This window comes from Dendrobates tinctorius, unplaced genomic scaffold (assembly GCF_039654945.1).
Source record: "Dendrobates tinctorius isolate UK_male_01 unplaced genomic scaffold, ASM3965494v1 ptg000120l, whole genome shotgun sequence".
NCBI classification, from domain to species: Eukaryota; Metazoa; Chordata; class Amphibia; order Anura; family Dendrobatidae; genus Dendrobates; species Dendrobates tinctorius.
This window is the reverse complement of record NW_027361788.1, coordinates 26,874,763-26,893,533: the sequence shown is the minus strand read 5'-3', so window position 1 is coordinate 26,893,533 and position 18,771 is coordinate 26,874,763. Positions and strand designations below refer to the sequence as shown.

At 46.5% G+C, this 18,771-nt stretch overlaps 1 protein-coding gene across 1 annotated transcript in view; it reads right to left on the bottom strand.

Annotated features, from left to right (window-relative positions):
• Positions 1-13,207: 13,207 nt before the first annotated feature.
• The window catches only part of ST6GALNAC6 (ST6 N-acetylgalactosaminide alpha-2,6-sialyltransferase 6), a 70,369-nt gene continuing 64,805 nt past the window's right edge, over positions 13,208-18,771 (bottom strand). The window contains 3 exon segments of the mRNA XM_073540940.1: positions 13,208-15,427; positions 15,430-15,625; positions 16,407-16,514. Of these exon segments, the coding sequence (XP_073397041.1) occupies positions 15,275-15,427; positions 15,430-15,625; positions 16,407-16,514 (457 nt within the window). The 3' untranslated portion in view covers positions 13,208-15,274.

Below are 18,771 nucleotides of genomic sequence, written 5' to 3'. Positions count from 1 at the left end.
CTGAATATCACGGCGCTATGTCACAGGCTCGATGGCACAGGTGTGAAAAAAGTGACTACAGGATAAGGGAGATTTTGAATTCCTGCAGACACTTGTGGACACTGGACACTTTTGGATTGTGTGAGGCCCACTGAATATCACAGTGCTATGTCACAGGCTCGATGGCACAGGTGTGAAAAAAGTGACTACAGGATAAGGGAGATTTTGAATTTCTGTGAGATTTTGAATTTCTGCAGACACTTGTGGACACTGGACACTTGGATTGTGTGAGGCCCACTGAATATCACAGTGCTATGTCACAGGCTCGATGGCACAGGTGTGAAAAAAGTGACTACAGGATAAGGGAGATTTTGAATTTCTGCAGACACTTGTGGACACTGGACACTTGGATTGTGTGAGGCCCACTGAATATCACAGCGCTATGTCACAGGCTCGATGGCACAGGTGTGAAAAAAGTGACTACAGGATAAGGGAGATTTTGAATTCCTGCAGACACTTGTGGACACTGGACACTTTTGGATTGTGTGAGGCCCACTGAATATCACAGTGCTATGTCACAGGCTCGATGGCACAGGTGTGAAAAAAGTGACTACAGGATAAGGGAGATTTTGAATTTCTGCAGACACTGGACACTTGGATTGTGTGAGGCCCAATGAATATCACAGCGCTATGTCACAGGCTCGATGCAGCAGGTGTGAAAAAAGTGACTACAGGATAAGGGAGATTTTGAATTCCTGCAGACACTTGTGGACACTGGACACTTTTGGATTGTGTGAGGCCCACTGAATATCACAGTGCTATGTCACAGGCTCGATGGCACAGGTGTGAAAAAAGTGACTACAGGATAAGGGAGATTTTGAATTTCTGTGAGATTTTGAATTTCTGCAGACACTTGTGGACACTGGACACTTGGATTGTGTGAGGCCCACTGAATATCACAGTGCTATGTCACAGGCTCGATGGCACAGGTGTGAAAAAAGTGACTACAGGATAAGGGAGACTTTGAATTTCTGCAGACACTTGTGGACACTGGACACTTGGATTGTGTGAGGCCCACTGAATATCACAGCGCTATGTCACAGGCTCGATGGCACAGGTGTGAAAAAAGTGACTACAGGATAAGGGAGATTTTGAATTTCTGCAGACACTTGTGGACACTGGACACTTTTGGATTGTGTGAGGCCCAATGAATATCAGAGCGCTATGTCACAGGCTCGATGCAGCAGGTGTGAAAAAAGTGACTACAGGATAAGGGAGATTTTGAATTTCTGCAGACACTTGTGGACACTGGACACTTTTGGATTGTGTGAGGCCCAATGAATATCACAGCGCTATGTCACAGGCTCGATGCAGCAGGTGTGAAAAAAGTGACTACAGTATAAGGGAGATTTTGAATTCCTGAAGACACTTATGGACACTGGACACTTTTGGATTGTGTGAGGCCCACTGAATATCACAGTGCTATGTCACAGGCTCGATGGCACAGGTGTGAAAAAAGTGACTACAGGATAAGGGAGATTTTGAATTTCTGTGAGATTTTGAATTTCTGCAGACACTTGTGGACACTGGACACTTGGATTGTGTGAGGCCCACTGAATATCACAGCGCTATGTCACAGGCTCGATGCAGCAGGTGTGAAAAAAGTGACTACAGGATAAGGGAGATTTTGAATTTCTGCAGACACTTGTGGACACTGGACACTTGGATTGTGTGAGGCCCACTGAATATCACAGTGCTATGTCACAGGCTCGATGGCACAGGTGTGAAAAAAGTGACTACAGGATAAGGGAGATTTTGAATTTCTGCAGACACTTGTGGACACTGGACACTTGGATTGTGTGAGGCCCACTGAATATCACAGTGCTATGTCACAGGCTCAATGGCACAGGTGTGAAAAAAGTGACTAAAGGATAAGGGAGATTTTGAATTTTTGCAGACACTTGGGGACACTGGACACTTGGATTGTGTGAGGCCCACTGAATATCACAGTGCTATGTCACAGGCTCGATGCAGCAGGTGTGAAAAAAGTGACTACAGGATAAGGGAGATTTTGAATTTCTGCAGATACTGGACACTTTTGGATTGTGTGAGGCCCAATGAATATCAGAGCGCTATGTCACAGGCTCGATGCAGCAGGTGTGAAAAAAGTGACTACAGGATAAGGGAGATTTTGAATTTCTGCAGACACTGGACACTTTTGGATTGTGTGAGGCCCAATGAATATCAGAGCGCTATGTCACAGGCTCGATGCAGCAGGTGTGAAAAAAGTGACTACAGGATAAGGGAGATTTTGAATTTCTGCAGACACTTGTGGACACTGGACACTTTTGGATTGTGTGAGGCCCACTGAATATCAGAGCGCTATGTCACAGGCTCGATGGCACAGGTGTGAAAAAAGTGAATTGTAGAATTGGGCAGAATAGGAATCTCCCTAGAGTGTAGGTCTGTAAGAACGGAACAAGTCCTCCACTTATCCTTCCACAGTGACACACAGATAGCTTCACTGTGGCTGTGATAACAGCCGTTACACGGTACTGTGTGAGGAGCGTACACCGCTGTATAGTGTGTGAATAAATGCACGCTCAGTACCTTAGCAGGACAAAAAAAAAATTGGGATTGCTTTTAAAAAAGCAGTTTGCAGAGCAGTGGGGAAACAGCAATGCAGCTGTCAGGAAGCCTTAGAAGGCAGCCTAACAACCAACACCGCTGATCCACCACAATATAGCCTCCCCTTGCACTGCACACACAGTGACTGGTGTGTTGCACAGGCAAAATCGCTAGCAGCAGAAGCAGTTTTTTTGTCTTCTTCCCTGCCTAACGCTCTCCCTACAGAATCAGCAACCTCTCCCTATGCTAAGATCGGCAGAAGTAAGATGGCGGTCGGCGTGCACGCCCTTTTATAACCCCTGTGACGCCCACCAAAGCAAGCCAATCACTTGCATGCCCTTCTGAAAGATGGTGGCGACCCCTGCCTATGTCATCACGTTGCCCACAGTGTCCGTGGATCCTGATTGGCTGAAAAAGAGCGCTAAACAAACTTTTGAAACGCGACTTTGGCGCGTAAGTCGCCGACCTCGTGGCCGACCTCATCCTAGGGTCGGGTTTCGTTTCATGAAACCCGACTTTGCCAAAAGTCGGCGACTTTTGAAATTGTTCGACCCGTTTCGCTCAACTCTAGTGACCACCAGCAGACTACCCACCAATGCCCAGAGACAGACCGTCTCAGGATATGTTGCTGATACTATGCCAATGGGAGAAACTAGTCATCAAGAAAGGACTGTTGTATCGTTAGACAGTAACACGGGCGACGTTTGCAACAACTTGGCAGGTAGTCGTGCCCAGAGCCCAACTCAGTGAGCTGGCACGGGAAGCCCACGAAAAGGGGACTCACTTCAGAGTCCAGAAAACCTTGCAATGTTTGCAGCAGATAGTTTACCAACCGCGCTTGCACGCTGCTGTGGAAGAAACTTGCTGGGCCTGCCGCCTATGCAAACTAGCTAAACCACCCGCACAACGGACCCCGGTACAAACGATAGTGACATCAGCACCCCTTGAGCTCTTGATGGTGGACTATGTGACCATTGGCCCTGCATACCAGGGGTATGAGCATTGTCTCGTCATGGTGGATCACTTCACCAAATTTGCCGTGGTAACCCCCACCCGAGATCAAACTGAGGAGTCAGCCGCCTATGCAATCTGCAATAACTTTATCCAAGTGTACGGCTTCCCTCAACGGATACATTCAGATCAGGGAGCATGCTTCCTGGGGAAGGTCATGGAGGAGCTACATCGTCTCTATGGTATCAATAAATCTCGGACCACACCATACCACCCACAGGGAAACTGGACCTGCGAGTGCTTTAATCAGACACTAATTCAAATTATGCGTACCCTGGAGAGTGACCGGAAGGCCCACTGGCCTGAGTATGTCCCTGAACTAGTGTGGGTCTATAACAATCGGGTGCACCGAGTTACCGGCTATACCCCCTACTCACTGCTATTCGGGCGAGAAGGCAAAGGGATCACGGAGGTAGAACTAAACCCGGAGGAACCCCAACCGAAACCACCGACACCAGCTACAGACCCTTCACCGCATCGTCCAGACAAAACTCCAGGACCTAGAGCACCCAGGGGGACTCTACCTCCACCCACCGACTTTCAGACTGGGGATCGAGTACTCGTACTAGACCAGCACCCCCAGAACAAGCTAGAACCCCGGTAGGAAGAGAGTCTTACCGAGTATTGCGCCGAATAAGCCCCGATGGGCCTGTGTACGACCTGAAAGGGACGGGGCACTTCCCACTCGTACTGTGCACCGTAATATGTTGCGGCCCTGTACATCCAACGATCCCGTGCAACCCGAACCCACTCCTCAGGCCCCCGAACCAATGCCCACGGTCTGGGACCTAGATGACGAAGAAGATAGCCCAGCGGTACAAGCGGGCCATCCAAGGAACAATATCTCAGCAAGTCACGCCAGCCCACCAGAATCGGCCACCACCCCAGAAAGCTCCACCACAGTCGAACTAAGACGTTCCGAGCGGTCAACAGCCGGCAAACCCCCGAACGCTACGAACAGGATCAGTTCGTATGGCAACAGGATCTTTTGTCTCAAAAGGCCAACCCGAGTCTACCAAGACCCTCACCTGAGGACTGGCGAGCATAGAGGATGGGGGAGTGTAGGAGGAGAGGCCTCCGCTGAGTACCCGGGCCGGAACCGAGGAGACCGTCTTCCAGGTTCCTGGGGTATCTGTTTCCAGGGAGCAGAGCTAGGGGATGGACTGCTGAGACTGACAGGGCAGTTGGGGGAGGAGTCCAGAGAAGAGGGGCGGAGAGGGCCAGACTGTGTGAGTCAGCAGAACGAGGGAGAAGGAGATGGAGATTTGGGGAGGGCCAGAGAGCGAGAGCCACGAGCAGCTTCCAGAGAGGAGGACAGCGACAGGAGGGACACTCTCGGTGGACCGCAGGGAGACGGCGCCGAGCTTACCGACAAAAGAAGACTGCTGCCTCACTCCAGCTCTCGGCTGCGGCTTACTCACAGCGGTCCGTGGCCGACGCCGCCTCACTCCAGCTCGTGGCTGCGGCCTCCTCGCTGCTGCCCGCAGCCACCGTCGCTTCACTCCTGACCACGGCGGTGACTCCTCCTTTGCCGCCTGCAGATGCCACCGCCCCACTCTAGTCCGCGGTAGAGACTGGGCCTGTGCCCGCTGTGGATCCTCCAGTGCGGCCTCAGACTGTGCCTGTGGCCTATCAACCGCCACTTATCACCGCCGCTGCCAGTCCCTGTCAGGGAGTTGCAGCCTCCACTCTCCCATTCCCAGGCGGTATCCCGCTGCCTCAGCTGGGGGACATCCCGCCAAAGAACTCTCCGCGGGCCGGTTGTGCCCCTACTCCTCCTGGGCATCGGAACGCCCGAAGACTACGCCAGATCTTCAGCGGCTGGGCCCAGTGGCTGCAACGCAGACACACCGTGGAACAGAACGCCGAGGGACGTCAGGACGGATAATTGATACACAGTGACTAAGGACCCGTAGTCGGCCATTCCGCGGCCATATAGTGACCGACTTTGCCGGATTAGTCGTGTTCTCCCAATCCTTGTTTATGTGTATTGGCTCCCTGCGAGGACAACTACTGTTATTCTGTTGGTTGCGTAACAATAGCCCTAACGACATTTATCTATAAAAGTTAACGTTTAAAGTCATCTCTGTCTCGCGTCTCGTCACTGCATCCTGCGCACCTGCTACCATGTTTCCCCGTAAATAGGACGCTCCCCGAAAGTAAGGCATGCTAGGGGGAGCACTGTGCCTGCTAATATAAGGCACCCCCCCTCCCCGAAAATAAAGCATACCTTGTTCTGTGCATGGGGCATGCAGTTGTGTCTCGCTCCCGCTGTCGCTGCTGTCCGGTGCCCGACACTGCAGCCGCGCTGTTCGCAGGAATTAATCACAGCCTCGGAGCTGTGTGCCGATCTCCGCCCATGAGCCCTGCGCCAATCACAGCGCAGGAACCATGGGCCAGCTGACGTCATCCATAGCCTCTGATTGTTCCTGGGCTGTGATTGGCCCAGGGCTTCTGCGCTCTGATTGGCCCAGGGCTCCTGCACCACCAAAGCACTGAAAGCAGCACCGCGGAGGAAACCAGTAAAAAAGTGAAAGTGTTTGTGTGTGTATGGATGTGTGTGTGTCTGTGTAAGGCTAATTTCACACTTGCTTTTCTTTTCAGCGCGTTTTTCCCGCAAAAAAACGCATTGAAAAAACGCATACAACCGCATACAAATGCTGCATTTTTTTCAAGCATTTTTATGAGCATGCATGAAAAAAACGCAGCGATTTTATGCGTTTGTATGCGTTTTTAGTGCGTTTTTACCGCGTTTGCGTTTTTTTCCAACATTATGTGGCCCCTCACACTAACCCAAACCATGACTTTACTAACCCTAACCCTAACCCTGACCCTAACCCTAACCCTAACCCTGACCCTAACCCTGACCCTAACCCTTAACCAAACCATAGTAACCCTAACCCTGACCCTAACCCTTAACCAAACCATACTAACCCTAACCCTGACCCTAACCCTAACCCTTAACCAAACCATACTAACCCTAACCCTGACCCTAACCCTAACCCTTAACCAAACCATACTAACCCTAACCCTAACCCTGACCCTAACCCTTAACCAAACCATACTAACCCTAACCCTAACCCTGACCCTAACCCTTAACCAAACCATACTAACCCTAACCCTAACCCTGACCCTAACCCTTAACCAAACCATACTAACCCTAACCCTAACCCTGACCCTTAACCAAACCATACTAACCCTAACCCTAACCCTGACCCTAACCCTTAACCAAACCATACTAACCCTAACCCTAACCCTGACCCTAACCCTTAACCAAACCATACTAACCCTAACCCTAACCCTGACCCTAACCCTAACCCTTAACCAAACCATACTAACCCTAACCCTGACTCTAAACCCTAGCTAACCCTAACCCTAGCCCTAAACCCCCTTAACTAACCCTAACTCTAACCCAAACCCCTAAATTCCATTGTCCAACTAATGGTAAAAAAAAAAACGCATGCGCAAAAAAACGCATACATAAGCATGCCAATGCGCACATATGCGCACCCATAGACTTATAATGGGTGTCTTGCTGTAAAAAAACGCATTGCGCGGGCATGCGTTTTTTTGAGGCCAGTCGGACGCCCAAAAAATGCAACAGGATGCATTTTGTGCGCCCGAGCGCATACCGCAAAAAAACGCATGCGCGGAAAAACGCATGCAAACGCATGTGTATGCGCACATAAGCGCATCCCATGCAAAGTATAGGGAAAAAAACGCATGCGTTTTTTAGCGCTAAAATCCCGCGAAAAAAAACGCAAGTGTGAAACCAGCCTAAGGGTGTGTGTGTGTGTGTGTCTGTGTAAGGGTGTGTGTGTGTGTGTGCCTGTGTAAGGGTGTGTGTGTGTGTGTACGGTACACACATGGGAGGCTGCAGTGGGATACTGTGATAATGGGAGGCTGCAGTGGGATACTGGGATGATGGGAGGCTGCAGTGGGATGATGTGGGATGATGGGAGGCTGCAATACTGTACTGTAGAATGATGGGGGCTGTAATGGAATGATGGGGGTGCTGTATTGGGGACTGTAAAGGGATGATGAGGGCTGTAATGGGATGATGGGAATATTTGGGGCTGCTACGGTAAAGGAACTGCTGTGGGTGATTGTTACGGTAGCGGTACAGTGTCCAGAAAGTGTGTGGGAGCCATTTTAGAGCCCTTATGTTTTGTGGCCCTGTGTGGGAGTCAGGCAATTACAGTACCGTACCGTAGTGTGTTACTTTGATTTGTTGTCTGCTTTTCTGCTGAACGGTCTATATGTCTTACTACTGGTTTTACGCTACAGAACGTTCCTTATGTAAGGGTAGAGCGCGCTGGAATGTTTCTCATGAAAATAAGACACCCCAGGACCCCCCGAAAATAAGGCATGGTGCAACTTTCGGAGCAAAAATTAATATAAGACGGTGTCTTATTTTCGGGGAAACAGGGTATTACCACAAAAACATTAGTACATTAGTATTGTTGTTTCTAAATGATTATGAACTTGTTTTCTTTGCATTATTTGAGGTCCAAAAGCACTGTTTTTTTTCATTTTGACCATTTTTCTTTGCTAGAAAAAAAAATACAAAAAATATTGCTTGGAAATTCGGAGGCATGTTGTCAGTTTATAGACTAAGACAACAATTTACATTTTACTCAAAAATATATCAATAAAGCGTAAAAATCAGACAAACTGAACAAAGTGGTCTCTAAATTTTTGCACAATGAGGAGGTGCAGTGTATGAGGACTGTCACAATAAATAGGTGTAGTGTATAAGGACAGATACACTGTGGAGTGCAGTGTATGAAGAGAGATATTATGGGACGTGACGTGTATGAGAACAGTCACACTGTGGGAGGTGTAGTGTAAAAGAACCTTCACACTGTGGGAAGTGTAGTGTAGGAGAACAGTCACACTGTGGGAGGTATAGTGTAAAAGAACCTTCACACTGTTGGAGGTGCAGTGTATGAGAACTATAACACTGTGAGAGGGGTAGTGTATGAGGGGAGTCACTCTGTGGGGGTGTAGTGTATGACGACTGTCACACTGTGGAAGTTATAGTGTAAGGTCTGTCACAATATGGTAGGTATAGTGTATGAGGTTTACTGCATGTGCATATTCACACTATTGGAGGTATTGTGTATGAGGGAATTTATACTGTTGAAGATGTAGTGTTTGAGAAGTGTAGCATATGAGGGGAGTCACATCGTGAAATTTGTAGCGTAGGAGAGCAGTCACAGTTTGAGAACCATAGTGTATCAGGAGGTTACGCTGTGGGAGGTGTAGTGGTGTATGAGGAGACTCACACTGTGGGTCTGTAGGAGGAGAGTATATGCATCCATAGTACAGATCAATGGTGCCTGGATCCATAGTACTACTCTCAGCCTGCTATGGGCTTATATTGTACTTCTGGTTCTATAAAGCATAGTTTGTCACCGCACATTCATTAAAATATTGCACCAGCTGTTGCTAGTGAGTTGAACATCTGCCACGCTTCTTTTCATGGAGAGAAATGAAATCTCTTGAGTATCATTAGCAGTTTGATAAATATTATTTGATTGCCAGCATCCATCTTCTGAAGCCTCCTGCAATGGCCTGTGGTTGACTCAAAAAATTGTGATGTTAATTGTGTAAATTTAGTAATACTTTACACTATACTCATCCACCAGAGAGGGAGCTGCTGATGATTAGCGACTCTTGTTCTGGCTCATAAAAAGTGTCATGAATGCAGTTGAATGATTACCAGTCCAGGACATGTTCTCCTGCCTACACAGGTCAGTTTCTGACTTCCTCTGAACTATAGGATGACATCACCACCTATCAGAATCCTTCTTAGTCTAACTCTTCTCCATCAATGGCACCTACTTTTTATGTGTCACATACAGCTAAAGATATTAATTCTGCTTTATATAAGAGAGCGTTGATAAAATAGGTGAGTGCATGCAGAGTTATAAAATACCTTCTCACTGTCTGTAGTGTCTATAAATGCTCTCCGAAGAATCTCCAATTTATCATGTGAGATGCAATTTTGCTTTTCTTTCCTTGCCTCCTGCGTGTAAGAGCAAACATGGACAAACATATCACCAGCAGGAGGCATGAGAAAGAGGCTGAAGCTGCAATACATTCTGTGGGATACCAGGAAACCTGTAGTAATCAAGATGGCACACAACCGAGAGAGAATCATTATTACTAGTTGATGCTATAGATGCCCACTGTTAACTCACAACCTTGAACCTATACAAAATCATCTGGTTCGCTAGATCAATCGTGGATGCATGTGCAAGAATATCTAGTACAACATCACACAAAGAAAAGATCACATTTTATATTAAAATTAGATTTATTATCTTTACTTTGAAATCCAACATTTAATTTATTTTTCAAGAATACTTTTTTTTATTGTCACAGTTTTTAGCCTTTATATGAAAACTATCTTAGCAATATACTCATCGACATGCCACACGTCCTCCAAAACAATCCAAGAATATACGTTTCAAGATATATGGATGGGATCTTCGACTGGATTAGAATAGCTAAATTTTTCACAGAATAATATATTCTCCATGGTTTTTATAAAAACTCATGAAACTACTGCATCTCATACATTTTGATTTTAGAAAAGTACCTCACATATCATACAGATTTTTCCATTTTACCAGGGTTTCAAAAATACAGTAGTAAAATAAACTATTGGACTTTCTGATGTCCTTTGTAGTGTCTTATAAGGCTACAGTCTGATAACATACCACTATATTTGTATTCCTTACAGAAGATGTAAGAACGCTTGTACAAGTGTCATTGATGCCAGTGCAAGCTATGTTATGCTTTAAAAAAAAGTCTCATGAGTATTAGTACTTGGCGGTGGCACTGGCATCACCAATGTTACTGAGTACTGAGCAGAGACATTCAGTCTAGCAGCGTAGTACTCTTTGTCTGACTACACATGGAGCTTCCTCAGGGGTTTGGTTCTGCTTGCAGTGCCACAAACAACATTGAGCCCTGAGGAAGTGAAATGAGGAGTGCTACGCTGCGAAACCGGACGTTTCGGCCGTCTCTTTATGAGTTTTTAGTTTTCAGAGGGCGTCCTCTATTCAAGATCCTTATCTATGTGCCATTGCAAAGAATATACTGTATTTTTCTATGGAGAACCCGGTGTGTCCAGGAATTACATGGGCACCTCATTAATTTCACTGAGAACTGTGTAATGCTTAATTTCTCATGTGGTGGCTCTTAAAGGAAATTGAAGACAACAAAACAAACAATCAATCAGAAATATAATTTTATCTTCTAAATCGCTCTGGAACAATATCACTTGATTGGCGCCGACAAAAAAAAGTTTTTTTTTTGTTTTTTTTTGTTTTTTTAATACATTTGGATTTCATTAGGGTTCTTAACAAAAGCTTGTTCTGGCACCAGCACACCGGTCTCATCATTGCACTGCATTCATCTAATATGACTGATATCTGGGCACAGGGCTTACAGTGATAGGGGGGTTATGGTCAAAATTGTGCCAAATTTTAGGAGCAAATTATTGGGGCAAGGTAATCTAACTAATAGGTGGTGTAAAGTTGGACTAAACTGTGTAAAGATGAGGACCAAATTTATTATCCAGCACGAGCCACTTTAATAAATTTGATGCATTGTCAGACTATGTAGTCTAAGTTAGACAGTTTTAGCAAATCTGCCCCATCGGCTATTAGGCTTTGTGCACACGCTGCGGATTTTGCTGCGGTTCCGCAGCGGTTTTGGCCGCTGCGGACCCGCAGCAGTTTCTGCTGCGGTGTACAGTAGCATGATTCCCTATGGGAATCAAAAACCGCAATGCAGATGGTGCGGACTTTTCCGCGCGGATTATCTGCGGTTTTCAATCCGCAGAAAGAATTGACATGTCAATTCTTTCTGCGGATTCCGCTGCGGTTTGCCATCTCCTCCATTGAGGAGATGAAAAACCGCAGGGCAAAACCGCAGAGCAATCCGCAGGTAAAACCGCATGTATTTTGACCTGCGGTTTCACCTGCGGATTTTACAAAATCCGCGCGGATGAATCCGCACCTAATCCGCAGCGTGTGCACACAGCCTTAAAGTTGTTCTGCTTTCATTTTCTTAAAATAGGATCACCATCATTTGAATCCCACTTTCACATTTTATATATTATGATGATCCTTTTTCTAATCATCTAACAGCAGATTTATCCTTAAATCCATTTCTACCATTGAAGAAAACCCCCTGTGGCCTTCCCGCCCCCTCCAGCCCTACATTATCAGTGCAGCATGTGATGTTCCTTTAATTGTTCTTAAAAAAAGAATTTGTTGCTACTGTACTTATAATATATACAGATGAGACTAGAAGAAGCCAAATGTTTCTTGTCACGGACAATGCTATAGTTTTCTGTATTCTATATTTCTTAAAGGAATACACCCTGAAGTTCATTTTGCTATATACTGTTAGTTATATGCATTCTGATCTTTGCAAGCAACCATCAGACTTGAAGGGCTGCGATCATTTAAAAAATGTCAAGAAAAATGTCTGACTGCACAATCACTACTTTATCACACTTTTCTCTGTATCCTTTTGCCCATTTAATCACAGTTTTTTTTTACATCAGTAGATGTCCTTTAGGCTATGTGCACAGGTTGCGGATTATGCTGTGGATCGGCAGCGTTTCAGGCTCTGCGGGTCCACAGCAGATTTAGGTGCGTTGTACAGTACCATTGTTTTCAATGGTAAAATGAAAAACGCTGTGCACATGCTGCAGATTTTTCCGCGTGGATTTGCTGCAGGTTACAATCTGCAGCATGTCAATTCTTTGTGCGGATTCCGCAGCGGTTTCACACCTTCTCCATTGTAGAGGTGTGAAACCGCAGGGCTAAACCGCAGGCTAATCCGCAGGCCTTTTGCTCTGCGGATTTTCCCAAATCCGAGCGGAAAAATCCGCAGCACCTTTCACTACGTGTGCACTTAGCCTTAGGTTTAGCTTCTGCATCCGCATAACCTCACAGCTAATACATATTCGGCACAGGTTGGACGTCTCATTTAGACTAATCTATACACAGAAAATTGACTACCAATGTTAAAGAGTCACAACATATAATTATAAAATGTATTTTGGGGTTGTTAGATGAAATCTGGAAAAATGCAGCAGGGGACCGTTGCATAACATTACAAAAAAGCTGGCTCTCTATCGCCACCTAATGTAGGTAGCAGCTCTATAAGGCAATATCCAATAGGTGGCACTAGAGAGCCAGTTTTCTTTCTCCTAGACCCCTACATATCTTTTTCTCAGGGAGTACAGCCTTACCTATAAGTCTTGGTATGCTAGATGACACTGTCCAGAAAAAGAACCAGTACACACTCGGTGCAATTTTTTAATATATTCTTCATCTTCAGTCATACAGTGCTGTGCAAATTAATTGGGACAAAGCATTTAAGTAAAATCGTAAGCTGGTTCCCAGTCAGTGATTCAAACCAGTTTTAACTGCTTTGAACAGGTGTGAGTGCTTGTGGTGTGAGTGCCTCACTCACACCACAAGCACTCACACCTGTTCAAAGCAGTTAAAACTGGTTTGAATCACTGACTGGGAACCAGCTTACGATTTTACTTAAATGCTTTGTCCCAATTAATTTGCACAGCACTGTATGTTATTGATGAGCGATCCTGTCACAGGTCATCAATATCACATCGGAGGGGATGTCACACTGTTAATCATCTGTTATTTGCTCCGGTGGCGACCAGATGTAAACGTTGAACAGGGCTGACCTGTGCTGCTCCATTCAGTGTGCAGCTCCATGCACATCCAGCCGGCACGGAGCGAATAACAGCTGATCGATAAGTGTGCCGGGTATCAAACGCCGACTGATCTGATATTAGTGACTTATCTTAAAGGGTTTATCCAGACTAAGAAGCAAAGTCTACAGTGACTCTCTATGACTGCAGACTGCTGTATCATCATACTGTGCAATGCGCACACTGTCAAGATTCCCTTGTATGCCCCATGCAAGTGCTCAGTCACGTGGCGACATTAACGTGATTTGCACATCACATACTGACTAGTCTTATCTGGGTTCTCTAAATAGTAGAGAAATGAGAGAACCGCAGGAGTCTAGTCAGCATGTGACAGCAAGTATACGAATCGAACACATGAGGTCGTCTGGCCATCCAGTCACATGGGGAATCGTGACAGTGTGCACATCACTGACACAAACAGGCACTGCAGACTGTGCTTCTTAGACCTGACCATTCTTTTATCAGGGATCAATATAATATGACCACAGAACCCTTATAATTGTGGGAACATGGACAACACCATTACACATGTTGTGGGACATGGAGCCATACTGTGTTTTCCAAATGCAAGAAATCCTAATGGTTCAGCCTGTGGCGTACTTACCCTTCCAACCAGGTAATGCAGCATGGACTCAGCATTTTACTCTGCCTCTCCATGCATTCTGCCGACATGTAGTGCATAAATGCAGAAGAGTCCATGTGGAATGAAAACTCCTATAGATGACTATTTCTTGGAGTATATAAAGTTACAATGCCCTCGCCAAGTATGTGCAAACATTTGCCATCTTACCAAAGGTACTAAACCCAATGCCCTGGAAGTCTCACCATTTAAATAAAAAACATAAAAACCACAACAACCCATGATCATATATATAACACACAGCACGACACATCCATACATTGCAAAGCAGCCTACCAGCATCACCAGAGACCTCTGCCCCATAGAGACCACATATCTCCATGTTAATGCATACTAGCCCCACTTTGGTATGTAGCATTCTCCGACCTGTAATTTCTGTATGCTGCGGATGTTCCCTGTCTTGACCATTTGTATAAAAAATTACAGTTAATTTACGGCAGAGAAAAATATAAGTAATACATTTCTGAGAGCATGGAATCAGTAATGGGCCAGGGGAGATCAATACAGAGGTGAAGTGAAGGACACCTGAGCTACAGAAAAAAAGTTGTAACATGGAGCGGAGGAAAATTGTGCTTAAGCTTATGCGGGAAATATAAGTATCAGTTTTATATTGAATCTACTCAATACTTTCACTCTTGGGCCTCAAAATATAAATGCTCTTCACAGGTCCATGCTACCAACTCCCCAAAAAATGAGTTACGATAGAATCCTAAAATCAGAAAAACTTGGGGATTCAAGTAGAGAAAGGTGAGTACACCTCTAATTTTACAATCCGTAGAATGTCTAGATTCACCATCATGGGTCCTCCAAGGTGTACACCACCCTGTAGAGAACAATTAGCATTTTTTCAAGAACCTGTCCTAGTTTAAAGCCTGGCACTGTATTGTTTTCACATCTTTGCTATCTTGGGTTCCCGTCCCCTGTGGTCATCTATTGCCTTCTTTGCACCCTAAATTATTGATATATCTTCCATGTCTATAAAATGCAAAGAGGTACATTATTTAATAGCTAGAAAGGAAGGAGGTCACAGAGAAGTATAGTGGGCACCACAGTCTAAAAATTTGCCTTTAAGATTACCAACACTGTGCACCCTCCAAACTGGTGCTACTACTATTCTCTAGTGCTATAACGTAAGGGCAACTTGTCGGATAGCCATCTCCCATCAGTGGCACAATAAGATCAGACATAGTTTTCTATAGCCCTCTGCTCACACATTTCTGGGTTTTGCCCATGCAACAAGACTACAGAAATCACCGGCTCCGGCGCTCGGACATTGGCCTCGGTGACAAGTACTGTTTTTTTACGTAATTCCTAGACTCAGTTTTGTCTAAAGCTGCTGAGGACTTGCTTCCACACCGGGAGACCAGTGAAGTGGGACAAAACAAGACATGAACACCACTATTTAGTTGTCTGGATCTTTGAACCACTCGGGGTGTGAGAAGGAAATGTTATATACAGATGCCCAGCGGGCAAACACCAGTTTCTCTGTGATGAAGCGGTGGTGATTGCCTCTTCGTCCGCGTTCATTCTGAATGTAAGTGGTGCACTCATCTGACCCCTTGGGCTCGTAGTAGTGATATGGCATCTTGTGCTGCTGCTTACTGGAAAGAGAGAAATCAGTCAGAATATTGTCATCTAAGATCTAGTCCTGGACAACCTTAACTGTGGTGCAAAAGTGATACCTGGACTCTTCACATCCCAGTGACGTAATAATTAAAGGTAGTCAGCAGGTTTATGCTATTTAACCTGAAATTAGCATGAGACCCTGAATCCAAGGATGTTTCACTTACTGATCTGCTTAGTGCACTTTTAATAAAATCCCTCTTTTCTCTGCTGCAGATCTAGCAGTACTATCAATACTGAGCACTGTATAACCCAGCCCACAACACTGATTGGCAGCTTCCTCTGAACATTGTCATCAAGCAGCCAATTAGAGGTGGGGGTGGGGTTACACAGATTAGATGGACTGCCTGTCACGCGACTCCTAGTCAGGCAGTAATAATCTCCTGCTGATAAAACACTGAATGTCTTGAAACTACAAAAAGCTGAGGAGCAAGTGACACACTGAAATCAGGGTCTCTGCCCCCAAATCACGCTGCTCTCAGATTAAATAGCAAAAACCTGCTGCCAGATTTTCTTTAAGCTATAGAAAACTACATTATAAAATATAGCAATCATAAAAAAATCAATTTAGGAATAGAGAAAAGAGTCAAGTTGGCAACTGCCCACTAGCATGTGGCGACTGCCCACTAGCATGTGGTCCTTTACTGCACTATGGAGACATAGATGTTCCGCCCTGAGCAATTTTTATTAAATTCCCAGGTCATTGAACTAACTAAACAGTAATAAAGGGTTAATTTGAGATTATAGGACCTTCATTACCTGCAGTAGTTGGGAGGCACCATTCCATACACGTGCACCTTGTTACACAGCTCCACTGCAATAACCATGGTAAACCAACCGGTGGTCAACCACGAATGGGACTTCTCCCTGGGAAAAACAATGTATTCACTGTCAGTAATAAGCAATCGGTTATGTGGGTGCACTCATGGTCAACACGATAACGTTGTGTGGGGGGCACAGACGGCCTTTTATCTTACATATGGGCAAAAGTCGTAACATGCTCTTCACATTTAAAGCACCATGGAATAAATGGCGCTATAATAATATTAATAATAACACAGTACTATTCTGTAAGATCACTGTGGATAGCCAAAGCAAGGCTCGCCAGTGACCCGAAGTTTACCTGCAACATTTCATTGCTTGTGTGAAATCAATAGATTACTGCTTTTTGTCAAAACAGAAATGTAAAATATTAGTGTGGGGGGGTTCCTTCTATCACCTTCCTCAAATCTTCTGAAGTGTAAAATACAAAACTTTGGCAATTTGCAGTTTTGCAGTGACTGCTGACGACACCGACACAATGTTCTCTATAGGACGTATGTAGCTATCAGGCCTGTGCAAGAGGCTGTACGGAGGTAGAGTCCCTGCAGCTCCATGCTACCGAGCCAAGGACTGTGCAAGAGGCTGTACGGAGACCAAGATAGAGGCCCTGCAGCTCCATGCTAGCAAGCCATGGACTGTGCTAGAGGCTATACGGAGCCAGAGCAAGGCCCTGCAGCTCCATGCTTCCGAGCCATGGACTGTGCAAGAGGCTGTACGGAGACTAAGATAGAGACCTGCAGCTCCATGCTACCGAGCCAAGGACTGTGCAAGAGGCTGTACGGAGACCAAGATAGAGGCCCTGCAGCTCCATGCCGGCAAGCCATGGACTGTGCTAGAGGCTATACGGAGCCAGACCAAGGCCCTGCAGCTCCATGCTTCCGAGCCATGGACTGTGCAAGAGGCTGTACGGAGACTAAGATAGAGACCTGCAGCTCCATGCTACCGAGCCAAGGACTGTGCAAGAGGCTGTACGGAGGCAGAGTCCCTGCAGCTCCATGCTTCCGAGCCAAGGACTGTGCAAGAGGCTGTACGGAGACCAAGATAGAGGCCCTGCAGCTCCATGCTACCGAGCCAAGGACTGTACAAGAAGCTGTATGGAGGCAGAGTCCCTGCAGCTCCATGCTAACAAGCCAAGGACTGTGCTAGAGGCTATACAGAGCCAGACCAAGGCCCTGCAGCTCCATGCTATTGAGCCAAGGACTGTGCAAGAGGCTATTTGGAGGCAGAGTCCCTGCAGCTCCATGCTTCCGAGCAAGGACTGTGCAAGAGGTTATATGGAGGCAGAGTCTCTGCAGCTCCATGCTTCCGAGCCATGGACTGTGCAAGAGGCTATACGGAGACTAAGATAGAGACCCTGCAGCTCCATGCTACCAAGCCAAGGACTTGCAAGAGGCTGTACGGAGGCAGAGTCCCTGCAGCTCCATGCTTCTGAGCCAAGGACTGTGCAAGAGGCTGTATGAAGGCAGATAGAGGCCCTGCAGCTCCATGCTATAGAACCAAGGACTGTGCAAGAGGCTATATGGAGGCAAAGTCCCTGCAGCTCCATGCTACCGAGCCAAGGACTGTACAAGAGGCTGTATGGAGGCAGAGTCCCTGCAGCTCCATGCTAACAAGCCAAGGACTGTGCTAGAGGCTATACGGAGCCAGACCAAGGCCCTGCAGCTCCATGCTTCCGAGCCATGGACTGTGCAAGAGGCTGTACGGAGACTAAGAGACCTGCAGCTCCATGCTACCGAGCCAAGGACTGTGCAAGAGGCTGTACGGAGGCAGAGTCCCTGCAGATCCATGCTTCCGAGCCAAGGACTGTGCAAGAGGCTGTACGGAGACCAAGATAGAGGCCCTGCAGCTCCATGCTACCGAGCCAAGGACTGTACAAGAAGCTGTATGGAGGCAGAGTCCCTGCAGCTCCATGCTAACAAGCCAAGGACTGTGCTAGACGCTATACGGAGCCAGACCAAGGCCCTGCAGCTCCATGCTATCGAGCCAAGGACTGTGCAAGAGGCTATATGGAGGTAGAGTCCCTGCAGCTCCATGCTTCCGAGCAAGGACTGTGCAAGAGGTTATATGGAGGCAGAGTCTCTGCAGCTCCATGCTTCCGAGCCATGGACTGTGCAAGAGGCTATACGGAGACTAAGATAGAGACCCTGCAGCTCCATGCTACCAAGCCAAGGACTTGCAAGAGGCTGTACGGAGGCAGAGTCCCTGCAGCTCCATGCTTCTGAGCCAAGGACTGTGCAAGAGGCTGTATGAAGGCAGATAGAGGCCCTGCAGCTCCATGCTACCGAGCCAAGGACTGTGCAAG